The sequence below is a fragment of the Carex rostrata genome, chromosome 17 (assembly GCF_964058835.1).
Source record: "Carex rostrata chromosome 17, lpCarRost1.2, whole genome shotgun sequence".
NCBI classification, from domain to species: Eukaryota; Viridiplantae; Streptophyta; class Magnoliopsida; order Poales; family Cyperaceae; genus Carex; species Carex rostrata.
Window position 1 is genome coordinate 2864960 of NC_135934.1, and position 12586 is coordinate 2877545.

General features: G+C 33.6%; 2 protein-coding genes across 2 annotated transcripts; both read left to right on the top strand.

Annotated features, from left to right (window-relative positions):
* Nucleotides 1-10505: 10505 nt before the first annotated feature.
* Nucleotides 10506-10883, top strand: LOC144568665 (putative receptor-like protein kinase At3g47110). The gene has a single exon (XM_078319037.1). It carries the CDS (start codon nt 10506-10508, stop codon nt 10881-10883), a length of 378 nt encoding a protein of 125 aa, XP_078175163.1.
* Nucleotides 10884-11037: 154 nt separating this feature from the next.
* LOC144568488 (receptor kinase-like protein Xa21) lies at nt 11038-11822 on the top strand. The gene is made up of 2 exons (XM_078318851.1): nt 11038-11202; nt 11293-11822. Exons 1-2 carry the CDS (start codon nt 11082-11084, stop codon nt 11685-11687), a joined length of 516 nt encoding a protein of 171 aa, XP_078174977.1. The 5' UTR covers nt 11038-11081; the 3' UTR covers nt 11688-11822.
* Nucleotides 11823-12586: the final 764 nt, after the last annotated feature.

The window sequence follows — 12586 nt, forward strand, 5'->3', positions numbered from 1 at the left end:
AATATTTACTATTTCTTAAAGATTTTTGAAAGTCGTTGTTTTTCATAATAAATATATTGAATAAAAAGATTTTGAAAGTCGTTATTCAACAATCTGTTCACTTGAATAAAAAGAGTATGAGTCGCTTACGACTGTTCAATTTTTCCATTGACCGACTATTATTACTGCCATGAACATTTTTCCCTTATCGTACATTATTTATTTTCTAATATTCAATTTTACATATGTAGCAATCCAATTTTGACTTCGATGTTAGATAGATGGATAGAAGTTGACTACTTTACTTTCATAAGCATATGAAAATATATGTTTAGAAGTTATTTTTGCATTTGAAATTAGGTTTGAAAGTGTGTATATGTGTATATATATATACAGATGGGCTACGGTGAGTTGCGAAGTAAAGCGACTATTTTACTTCACGCTCACATTTTGCGATTTTAAAGTTCAAAACGTCGATCCGAACCGTTCATCTTGTTTTCCATATTGAAATGTGCTTGGAGACCAAATTTTACATTTTTTGAATTTTTTTTACTATTTATTAAGCAATTTTGAAAGTCGCTGATCTGATGGTCTACAAAATTTTACTGTTTACAGCAAAATAGCAATTTTCAAAAATGCTTAATAAATAATAAAAAAATTCCAAAAAAAAATGTAAAATTTGGTCTCCAAGCACATTTCAATATGGATTAAACATCTAACGGTTTGGATCGGTCGTTTGGACTTTCAAAATGAAAATACGGCGTGACGTAGAAATGCGTTTTACTGCGCAACTCACCGTAGCTCATCTCATATATATATATATATAGAGAGAGAGAGAGAGAGAGAGATAGGCTAATATGCTTTCGGTAGCATATGGACCGAAATACACACGGTCCAAATTTGAAATTTCAAAATTCAAAAAGTCGATCTGAACCATTCATCTTGTTCTCCATATTAATATGTGCTTGGAGACCAAATTTTACATTTTTCTGAATTTTTTTACTATTTATTAAGTCACTTTGAAATTTTTTTTACTATTTAGTAAGGCTTGGGTCCTATGGATAGCATAGAGGGCTACGGTGCTACTCAATATTGAAGTTTCCAAAATTCTAACGGTCGATCCGAACCATTCATCTTGTTCTCCATATTAATATGTGTTTGGAGACCAAATTTTACATTTTTGAAAAATTTTTACTATTTTTTTAGATAGGTAGAAAATTACTTGATCTAAAAAATTCTGCACCATTCAGATATTTGATTTTCTACCTATCTAAAAAAATAGTAAAAAATTTCTAATAAATGTAAAATTTGGTCTCCAAACACATATTGATATGGAGAACAAGATGAAGGTTCGGATCGACCGTTAGAATTTTGAAAACTCGAATATTGAGCCGTAGCACCGTAGCCCTCTATGCTATCCATAGCACCCAAGCCTTACTCTCTCTCTCTATATATATATATCTACACATATGTGTATGTATATGTACACATAGACACATATGTATATATTGACGTATACACACACATGTGTATACACGTAGCATATATACACACCTGTGTGCACACGTGTACACACATGTGTACACACAAACACATACATATGTATAGAGAGTGACTAATATGCTTTCGATAGCATATGGGCTGAAGTGCTATCGGTCCAAATTTGAAATTTTAAAATCCAAAAAGTCGATATGAACCGTTCATCTTGTTCTCCATATTAATATATACTTGGAGACCAAATTTTATATTTTTCTGAATTTTTTTACTATTTATTAAGCCACTTTGAAAACCGTTGATCCAACGGTGACTAATGTGCATTCGTATGCATATGGCGCGATATGCATACGGTCCAATTTTGAAATTTTAAAAACCAAAACGTCGATCCGAACCGTTAATCTTGTTCTCCATATTAATATGTTCTTGGAGACCAAATTTTACATTTTTCTGAATTTTTTACTATTTATTAAGTCACTTTGAGAATTGCTGATCCAACGGTGGTTTAACAAAACAGTAAAACTGTTGGATCAACGATTTTCAAAGTGGCTTAATGAATAGTAAAAAAATTAAGAAAAATATGAAATTTGGTCTCCAAGCACATATTAATATGGAAAACAAGATGAACGGTTCAAATTGACTTTTTGGATTTTGAAATTTTAAATTTTAACCGTGTGTATTTCGGCCCATATGCTACCGAAAGCACATTAGCCTATCTCTCTCTCTCTATATATATATATAGTAAGGCTTGGGTTCTATAGATAGCATAGAGGGCTACGGTGCTACGGCTCAATATTGAAGTTTCCAAAATTCTAACGGTCGATCCGAACCGTTCATCTTGTTCTCCATATTAATATGTGTTTGGAGACCAAATTTTACATTTTTTTGAAAAATTTTTACTATTTTTTTAGATAGGTAGAAAATTACTTGATCTAAAAAATTCTGCACCATTCAGATATTTGATTTTCTACCTATCTAAAAAAATAGTAAAAAATTTCTAATAAATGTAAACTTTGGTCTCCAAACACATATTGATATGGAGAACAAGATGAAGGTTCGGATCGACCGTTAGAATTTTGAAAACTCGAATATTGAGCCCTCTATGCTATCCATAACATCCAAGCCTTACTATATATATATATATATATATATATATTGTATACACGTAGCATATATACATGTATATACACACATACACACGTGTGCACACACATATACACACGTGTGTGCACACGTGTACACACACACATACATATGTATAGAGAGTGACTAATATGCTTTCGGTAGCATATGGGCTGAAGTGCTATCGGTCCAAATTTGAAATTTCAAAATCCAAAAAGTCGATATGAACCGTGTTGGGTTTCGGGGTAACCAAAACTCGTTTAGGCTTAAGTTGCGGAATGACCGTAGAACAAAAATTTCTACGGCCAACTTAAGCTCAGGATTAAACGGGGTATGTCAGGAAACTTTCCAAGGCGGTCCACCTTCAGTATTCCTTTGGCATCAAAACCCAATTTAATCATTTTATAGATCTACTCCATGATTGATTTCTAAAACTTTAATCTACTTACCAATTAAATAGATTAATATAACATATTTATACCTTGTTTCCAAATCACAGTTGGAATGCAGACCGAGCGAGTAGAGCTACATCACGGGAATGATTCTCCTCGGAGCATCAGACGTCTGATGCCTCTATCGGTTATCCACAAGGACTAACTAGAGAGCGGTTTATTTCTTTTGCCAAGAATACTATAAACCGCGATATTCTGCAAAAACACTATTCACGGAGAAAAAGATGAAAACACGTAAACATGAATTTTCAGTTACATCAATGAGCAAAACTGAAATACCGCAAAATTCGAGAAAATACTATTCATTGATCCCGTAAATATACTTCACAACAACCCGCAAGATTATACGTCAACTACGTATAACTTTCTTTTCTCAACCGAAACACTATTTGGGAGAGAAACCGAGAAAGAGAGAAAATACCGATTCGTTTCGACACGAAACGATACGAGTGAATTAGTATTTTATTCTCTCCATGCACCCGTCTATTTATAGCCTCTAAAATGGTGTGAAAAGACCAAAATACCCCTATGACAAGGCATGCCACCTAGGGGGTGAGGTGTCATGTGGATAGGATTGATGACGTGTCATCTGGATAGGATCGATGACGTGTCATGCGGATAAGGACGAATCTGAAAAGACCCGAATGCCCTCGGCCCGAATACAAATAATATTCGTATAATTATTCTGAACAATTATATTTCTTGCGGTTGTTGTTTCGGTAATTTATACAACGTGGTCTGCACATTTATAAATTAACCGGTTAACTTTTATACAACGTGTCACACACGTTTATAAATTAACCAATATTTTTGCTTGTTATTTTTACATAACATTTATAATTTAATTATAACACGTATAATTAATTATAACCATCTTACTATTGATCATAACCAATTTATAATCAATCACAATAAGATTCTCCGATTAACTCCTATATGGTGTGACCCAATAGGATATGTGTTATGTTGGTAAATAAAGTTAAAACTGTTTTAACTTCTATAATCATAAGCGGTATCTGGCAGTATACATCATGACCATCCAATTACACAGATGATGCTGTACAGTACAATATCACGATCCAGTAAACAATTTACTTGTGTCTGTTCTTCTGTCTCATAGCTATCAGATTAGTTTCAAGGTAAATGTGTGTCATCCTTGCTAACTGAATCTTTTCTTGATCTTGAGCAGATTATCAAATATAATTACTCTTGTAATTATACCGCTAGCAGATAATCTTACTCTATCAAGGGGCCCAGTGATGCTATAGCTCGTATAAAATACGAGGGACAAATAGTATTCTTGGTAACTATCACTTTCTCAGCTAAGCTATACATATGGAAAAGCTACCGTTATGACTGCTTTTTACGGACAACGTTAGATAACAATCACACATACATATTTCTCAGTGGGAACGATAAATACCTCATACTGTAGAACATGACACTGAATGAAAACATAAATGACACGAACACAATTCTATTTAATGTTTCATTCGGGGTCTGTCAAATACCATGTTCCTAGAACATGTATCTATGTGATTAAAATGACATCTCGTGTCAGGTGGTTTGTAAAACTTAACCATCTTTTAATCCACATACTAACCTTATCGTGGTAATTAGTGTTCCTGCTAATTACCTTGGTCAGTGACTTTTTAAGAGTATATATCATCTATATTATGGAGTTTCACAATTTCAGTCATGAACTCGAAATGATCCATAAATTCAATAATACTCAAGGCAACAAAATGATATATAAATAAACATTCAATTCATGAACAAAGCTTTATGATAAATTATCGTATTATTGACTTCTAGATTATTACAAACTAACAATCTCCCACTTGTTCTCCATATTTATTAAGCCACTTTGAAAATTATTGATCCAACGGTGGCTTAACAAAACAGTAAAATCAGCAGCCACCGTTGGGTCAGTAATTTTCAAAGTGGCTTAATAAATAGTAAAAAAATTCAGAAAAATATAAAATTTGGTCTCCAAGCACATATTAATATGGAGAACAAGATGAACGGTTCAGATCGATGTTTTGGATTTTGAAATTTCAAATTTGGACCGTATGCATATCGGGCAATATGCATACAAATGCACATTAGTCACTCTCTCTCTCTCTCTATATATATATATATATTAAGGCTACCATACATTGCAATGCATAGGTATTTTTGTGCATTGGACTATAAATCATCAGATTCAAAGTTGAAATGGCCGATCCAAACCGTTCATCTTGTTCTCCATATTAATATGTGTTTGGAGATCAAATTTTACATTTTTTTTTGAAATTTTGTACTTTTTACTAAACCACTTTGAAAATCCCTGACCTAACGGTAACAGTAAAATAAAAAGGCACTGTTAGATTAGCGATTTTCAAAGTGGCTTAATAAATAGTAAAAAATTCCAAAAAATGTAAAATTTGGTCTCCAAACACATATTAATATGGAGAACAAGATGAACAGTTTGGATCGGTCATTTGGACTTTAAATCCGGTGATTTATAGTCCAATGCACAAAAAATGCCTATGCATTACAATGTATGATAGCCTTGCTCTCTCTCTCTCTCTCTATATATATATATATATATATATAAACGTGTATATGTATATATATATATATATGGAGGTTGGCTACTATGCTTATATAAGCATATCCCCACATATACTTATAACTCATTTTTGCGTTTCCAATGTCCAAACGACCGATCTGAACCGTTAGATGTTTAATCCATATTGAAATGTGCTTGGAGACCAAATTTTACATTTTTTGGAATTGTTTTACTATTTATTAAGCACTTTTGAAAATTGCTGTTTTGCATTGAACAGTAAAAAAACAGTAAAAATTTCTGGACCATCGGATCAGCGATTTTCAAAGTGGCTTAATAAATAGCAAAAAAATTTGAAAAATGTAAAATTTGATCTCCAACCACATATTAATATGGAGAACAAGATGAACGGTTCGGATTGACCATTTGGACATTGGAAACACAAAAATGAGTTATAAGCATATGTGGGGATATGCTTATATAAGCATAGTAGCCAAGCACTATATATATGTATAGATATATATATATAGAGTTAGGCTGGGGTGCTATGGATAGCATAGTGGCCTCTATGCTACGGCTCAATATTCGAGTTTTCAAAATCCAAACGGTCGATCCGAACCGTTCATCTTATTCTCCATATTAATATCTGCTTGGAGACCAAATTTTATAATTTTATGAATTTTTTTACTATTTATTAAGCCACTTTGAAAATCGCTAATCCAACGGTTTTACTGTTTTGTGCAGCCACCGTTGGATCAACAATTTTGTAAAATACTTAATAAATAGTAAAAATATTCAGAAAAATGTAAAATTTGGTCTCCAAGCAGATATTAATATGGAGAATAAGATGAACGGTTTGGATCGACCGTTTGGATTTTGAAAACTCGAATATTGAGCCGTAGCATAGAGGCCACTATGTTATCCATAGCACCCCAGCCTAACTCTATATATATACACACACACACACACACACACACGTACGTATAGATACATATATGAGGAGGGATCTGATTACCACAATTTTGAGTTACCATAACTATTTTCTACATTTTCAAAGTCCAAATCGTCGATCCAAACTGTTCAACATGATCTCCACAATAAAATATGCTTGCAGATAAGCCACCGTTGGATCAGCAATTTTCAAAGTGGCTTAATAAATAGTAAAAAATTCAGAAAAATGTAAAATTTGGTCTCCAAGCACATATTAATATGGAGAACAAGATGAATGGTTCAGATCGACTTTTTGGATTTTGAAATTTCAAATTTGGACCGTGTGTATTTCGGCCCATATGCTACCGAAAGCACATTAGCCTATCTCTCTCTCGTTCTCTCTCTCTATATATATATATGTAGGTATATATATACATATATATGGATATATTCATCTCACCAAGATAAGTGCCTCTACGTATATATAGATTCGTAATATAAACGAGAAAACAGAAACATAATAGAAAACTGGTAACAAAATATGTAAGATCAGATAACGATTTTCGTTTCACGATAAAAATATTTAAATTAATATTTCTTCCATCTTTTTACTATGGGATTGGTGCCATCCGCAACCTCATCATAATCTCTGTTTCATTCCAATATTAATTCTACATGGAACTATCTATATATATATATATATATATGCATGTTCACTAAAGGCAGCTTTAAAATGATTTATAATTGGAAACTACACTTAGCACAATTATTAGATATGACATTACCTTCTAATATATATATTCGAACCCAAATATCCCTTATTGTATATGTTCAAAATCCTTGATACTTCGAAGTCTAACAAAAAATAGCAACCCGTGCATCTTTCAAACATTATTTGCTAGGAACTAGGGCCGGCAAAAAAATTCGTAGTTCGTGATTCGATTCGGGTTTGATTCGAGTTTAATTCGATTCAAAATGGGTTCGAATTGAAACGAACCAAATCAGGTTCGGTTCGAAATTAATTCAAACCAAACTCAAACCTAGCCTGGTTTGATCGAAATGGGTTCGGTTACTTTTATGGTTCGAATCTCATAATAACATCGGCCGTCCATTTACCTGATGAAATTAAAATCCAAGATAGAGAGTCATAATTTAACTTAGCCAACACTCCCTCGCTCTCAAATCTCAATAACCTAGTTCTCTCTCCACCTCTCCCTAACTCACTCTCCCTCTAGCTCTAAAATCTAGCCGACGCTCTCGGCGAATGGCTATCTCTCCAGCTGTCACTCCTCTCTCCGGCCTAGATGACTGTCTCTTCTCTCTCTTCGATCGTCTCTCATAGTTCATAACAGGAAAGCCGTCTCTGATGTATTTTTTCATGAACAATTTTTCAACTTAAAAACACTTATTTCATAGTTCATACCGGTAAAAGGAAGCCATGTGAATTTTGTCCCTCGAGAAAAAATTAATGTATAAACTATCGGTATAACTAGGGCTGCTAAAAAATAATTTAGTTCGTGATTCGATTCGGGTTCGATTCGAAAAATGTGTAGTTCGCAATTAATTCGATTCAAAATGGGTTCGGTTCGAAACGAATCAAACCAGGTTCGGTTCGAATTTAATTCAAACCAAACTCAAACCTAGGATAAGTTCGGTTCGGTTCGATTCGTTGCCATCCCTACTAGGAACAAAATAGGATTTCAAATATATATACTCAGAGGTATATGTATATTATACTCAGGGGTATATGTATATAATGAAGGTCAATTGACTTTCATTTTTTTTTTTCCAAAAATCAGTAGTTATGTATATTTTTTTATATTTTATATTGTAAAATGCTATGGGAACCTCAAAATGACGCCATATTTTATATGAAAAATTTATATTGTTGACCCCATTCTTTTTTAAAAGAAAAATTAGTTATCATATACCATGTATAATTTGAGAAACTCTAACATTTCATATTATTTAGAATTATTTAAAAAATTGATTCCCATTAGTCAATTTTCTGTCTCCGCCCCTGTATATACTCGTATTTTTAGTTTTATTTTATAATTGCATTTTATAATAATCGTAATTCATACATGTCTCTTATTAGGGGTGGCAACGAATCAAACCGAATCGAACCTATCCTAGTTTGAGTTTGATTTGAATAAAATTCAAACCGAACTGGGTTTGATTTGTTTCGAATCGAACTAATTTCGAATCGAATTAATTACGAACTACATATTTTTCGAATTTGAAGTTGAATCGAATTACAAACTAAATTTTTTTTAGCAGCCCTAGTTATATCGGTAGTTTATAAATTAATTTTCTTCTCGCGTAACAATTCACATAGCTTTTTTTACCTTTCATGAATTCATACTAATGAATTATGGGCTAGTTTATTAGCTGTTAATTAGCTGCTATAATCTTGCCAACTGAGTATAGACAAGTGCAAGACTGATAGTTGCTACATTAACTCTCACAATTGCCACTACGGTACTAATTAAAAAAAGAGCTTCAGTGTGACATCAAAGTATAAAATGAGTGTTTTTAAGTTGAAAATTTATTCATGAAAAAATATATCACAACAAATAATTGTAAAAAGAGGATTAAGTAGAAGAACTGAAATATGCAATAAAACAAGTAATTGTACAAGAACTGAGTGTTTTGAGAGCCAGAAAGTGTCAGCTCAGTTAAATTATAACTCTCTATCTTGGATTATAATTTCATTATGTAAATGAACGGCCGATGTTATTATGAGATTCGAACCATAAAAGTTCGCGAACCCATTTCGATCGAACCAGATCTAGTTTGAATTTGGTTTCAATTAATTTCGAACCGAACCTGATTTGGTTTGTTTCAGTTTGAACTAATTTCAAATTGAATTAACTCAAATCAAACCCGAATCAAACTCAAATCAAATCACAAAGTACGAATTTTTTTACCAGCCCTATCTCTTATTATGCTTTTATGTTCCATCCATAGTGATGGAACATATAATGAAAATAAAAGTAGGTTGGAACTTTCAATGCCGTGTCGTTGGGTGTCTGCTCTCACTCTCACAAGAATTGACTGAGTAAACTGCACGCTATTATCATTTCTACTTGTTGGGTCATTTTCGTAAATTAATTACTTTCAGAAATTTGATCAATTTTGACTTTGACGAGACCTCGATTATTTGGATTGCACTTTATTTTTAATTAAAAAAAAAGGGGTTGGATCCACAGTCATAAATTAATAAAAACACAATATTCCCTTCCGTAGCAATCAAAGTATACTGCATGTTCGGACAAGGAGAATGCATGGAATAACTTTAACAGAGAGGGAACATTGAAGTATAATTTGGGCTGCAGGGGTTTGGGCTCTTTGACGTGAGAAAAACGGAATAATTTTTTCAATCAAGCATCAAGAAGTACATTGTTTGTTAAATTGTACGGCCTTAGATATTAATCAGTGGATGAATTCGGTTTAAAGATATTATATAATATATTTTTTACTTTAACTAGTAATAGAGCAGGAATCTTGTAAATAAACTTTTTTATCAATATAATTGTCCTTCAAAAAAAGAAAGCACTATATCAATGAAAATAAATCTACCGTGATTCCAAAGAATCACAGGTACCTGCAATTTTAAATATGCTTTGTGTTTTATGTAATTCCCTTGCACCCACTGTTTATATACCATTGAGTCTTGTCAAAAATAGATCGGACCAAATTGACTTACTATGCTCAGTCAACTCAATAAGTGTACGTAATTTACTCTTTATATATTGACTTGTGTTTCTCTCTATAAAATGAAAACGGGTAAATAGTGTCAGTGCATCCACAGAAACTTACTCAGAAACACTTGAAAAAAGACCTCACAATATAATTAATGATGTGTCCCATGAATCTTCTCCTTCCCATGTATTCTTCTAGCCGCCTGACATCATGCGCTTTTTAAGTAACCAACAACTTGGTACCAGATTGAAGCATCGACGCGCTCCTCTGAAATGGTGGTTATCATCAATGCCATCACCACATTTGATGATTTCATCTGTTTCTGCCTTGTTGTCATCATTCTATACCAACTGAGAAGGACTAAGAGGATCGGCAATTTGCATACACCGGCTTCATTCAAGAATGGGAGGTACAAGAAGGTATCATATGCTGATATTGCAAAAGCAACTGCCGGTTTCTCCTCGAAAAATTTGGTTGGTTCAGGGAGCTTTGGTTCTGTTTACAAGGGAATGCTAGATAACAAAGCAGTAGCTATCAAGGTTTTCGACCTTGAGCAGCATGAAGCTCTGAGGAGCTTCAATTCTGAATGCAAACCTTTGAGAAACATCAGGCACAAAAATCTAGTCAGTGTCTTCACTTCGTGCTCCTAGCTAGATTTTAAAGGGAATGAATTTAAATCTCTACTTTTCGAACACATCCCAAATGGTAGCCTTGACGAGGGAATACACCCGAAATCCCCAGGAAAGAAGCTGAGTTGTGCTGATGGAATATATATAGCTATGGATGTTGCTTCTGATCCAATGGTCCATCGTGACATTAAACCAAGCAGCATACTTATTGACACCAACATGACCGCACTTGTCAGTGATTTTGGTCTCGCAAGGTTCTTGGTTGGTTCGCACTCCACCTCTGCCGAGGTGTCAACAACCTTGCATGGACTGAAAGGAACTATTGGCTATATACCACCAGGTAAATTAACAAACTTCGAGTCTCACTTCTCAATTTTCCACAATTGTTTTCTTTTTATGTAATGTTGCTGTATTTCAATATTTATTGTAGAGTATGCATCGGGTAGCACCATCTCCGCGCGAGGTGATGCATATAGCTATGGAATTGTTCTGTTGGAGATGTTGACTGGAAAGAGGCCGACAGATGCGATATTCAGAGATGGATTCAACATTCATGCGTATGTTTCCAATGCATTCCCGGAAAAGATTATTGAGATCCTAAATCCTAGCATGTTTGAAGAGTTGAAATGCCTTGAAAGCAATCTAGGAAATGGCAATGACCTTCTGAACATGGTAATGGAGAAGTGCATAATTCCGCTCGTTCGTGTCAGCCTCGCTTGTTCTAAGGAAGCGCCAAAAGATCGGATGAGAATGGTAGATGTCACGGTCGAACTCTCAAAGATTAAACAAAACCCATACCTAGGAAGCATATCATTGGTGTTTTAGTTAGCAGTGTGAAGGGAGTTAGTAAACTAGTAAATTATGTGAACAATGTGCCACTTAAACATTGCAACTTGAATAGCAATTGCAATTAATTAGCTGGGCTAGAGTTTGCAGATTCAAACCCAATTAAAATCTAGCCCACTTATATTGGCTTCTACGAAACCCAATTATTGAGATTTTTGTGAAAGTATCATGGGTTTGGTTCAGAGGCCCTGGTTAATTTGGATTCTCACAAAAGGCAAAAAACCAATATAGTTTTCAAATGGGTTCAAAAGTAGGTCGTTTATATTCTACCAGTTGGGTACACTTCATCAGATAACAGATGTTTTTCAGTTAGTGCAAAAATCAGTTTATGCAAGGTGGTAACAAAAATTACGCTAGACTAATTGAAACGAATAACTAATTTTTTTTTTTTTTTTTTTTTTTTTTTAAATCGATGTTTCAGACAAAGGCTTTTAATTGTACCGATCACTCCTAATCAATCAATCGGTCAGCGAGAATATCGTAGTGATTCTCTGCGGTAAAAACTTAGGGGTGTCAATGGCACCCTTTTATCCTTTTATCCAACCCGTACCGTATTCGATAAGACGAGTATGGATAAGATTTTTTTTTTCGTAAACTTATTGAGTACGTGTATGGATAAAGATTTTTTTTCCGTTATCAAAACGAGTAAGGGAACGGATAAAGCCTATTTCGTACCCGTTACCCGATTGGGTAATTATATAAAAAAAATTATATATATTATATATCTTAATGAGCATTGAATTATTATCCATCTCTAACAGTCCAACTCGCAACTACTCTTGATCTTGGAAAATAAAATTTATTAAATTTTCTAACTTGAACAATTAACCATTTATGTAACTGTGTTAAATATAATTCACTATTAAAGCACTTCAACA

Excerpts from the sequence above, each read along its gene's own strand:
- LOC144568665 (XM_078319037.1), top strand. The coding sequence starts at position 10,506 with ATGGTGGTTATCATCAATGCCATCACCACATTTGATGATTTCATCTGT.
- LOC144568488 (XM_078318851.1), top strand. The coding sequence starts at position 11,082 with ATGACCGCACTTGTCAGTGATTTTGGTCTCGCAAGGTTCTTGGTTGGT. Across the intron at positions 11,203-11,292 it reads TATTGGCTATATACCACCAG|AGTATGCATCGGGTAGCACC; the intron begins GTAAATTAACAA and ends TATTTATTGTAG.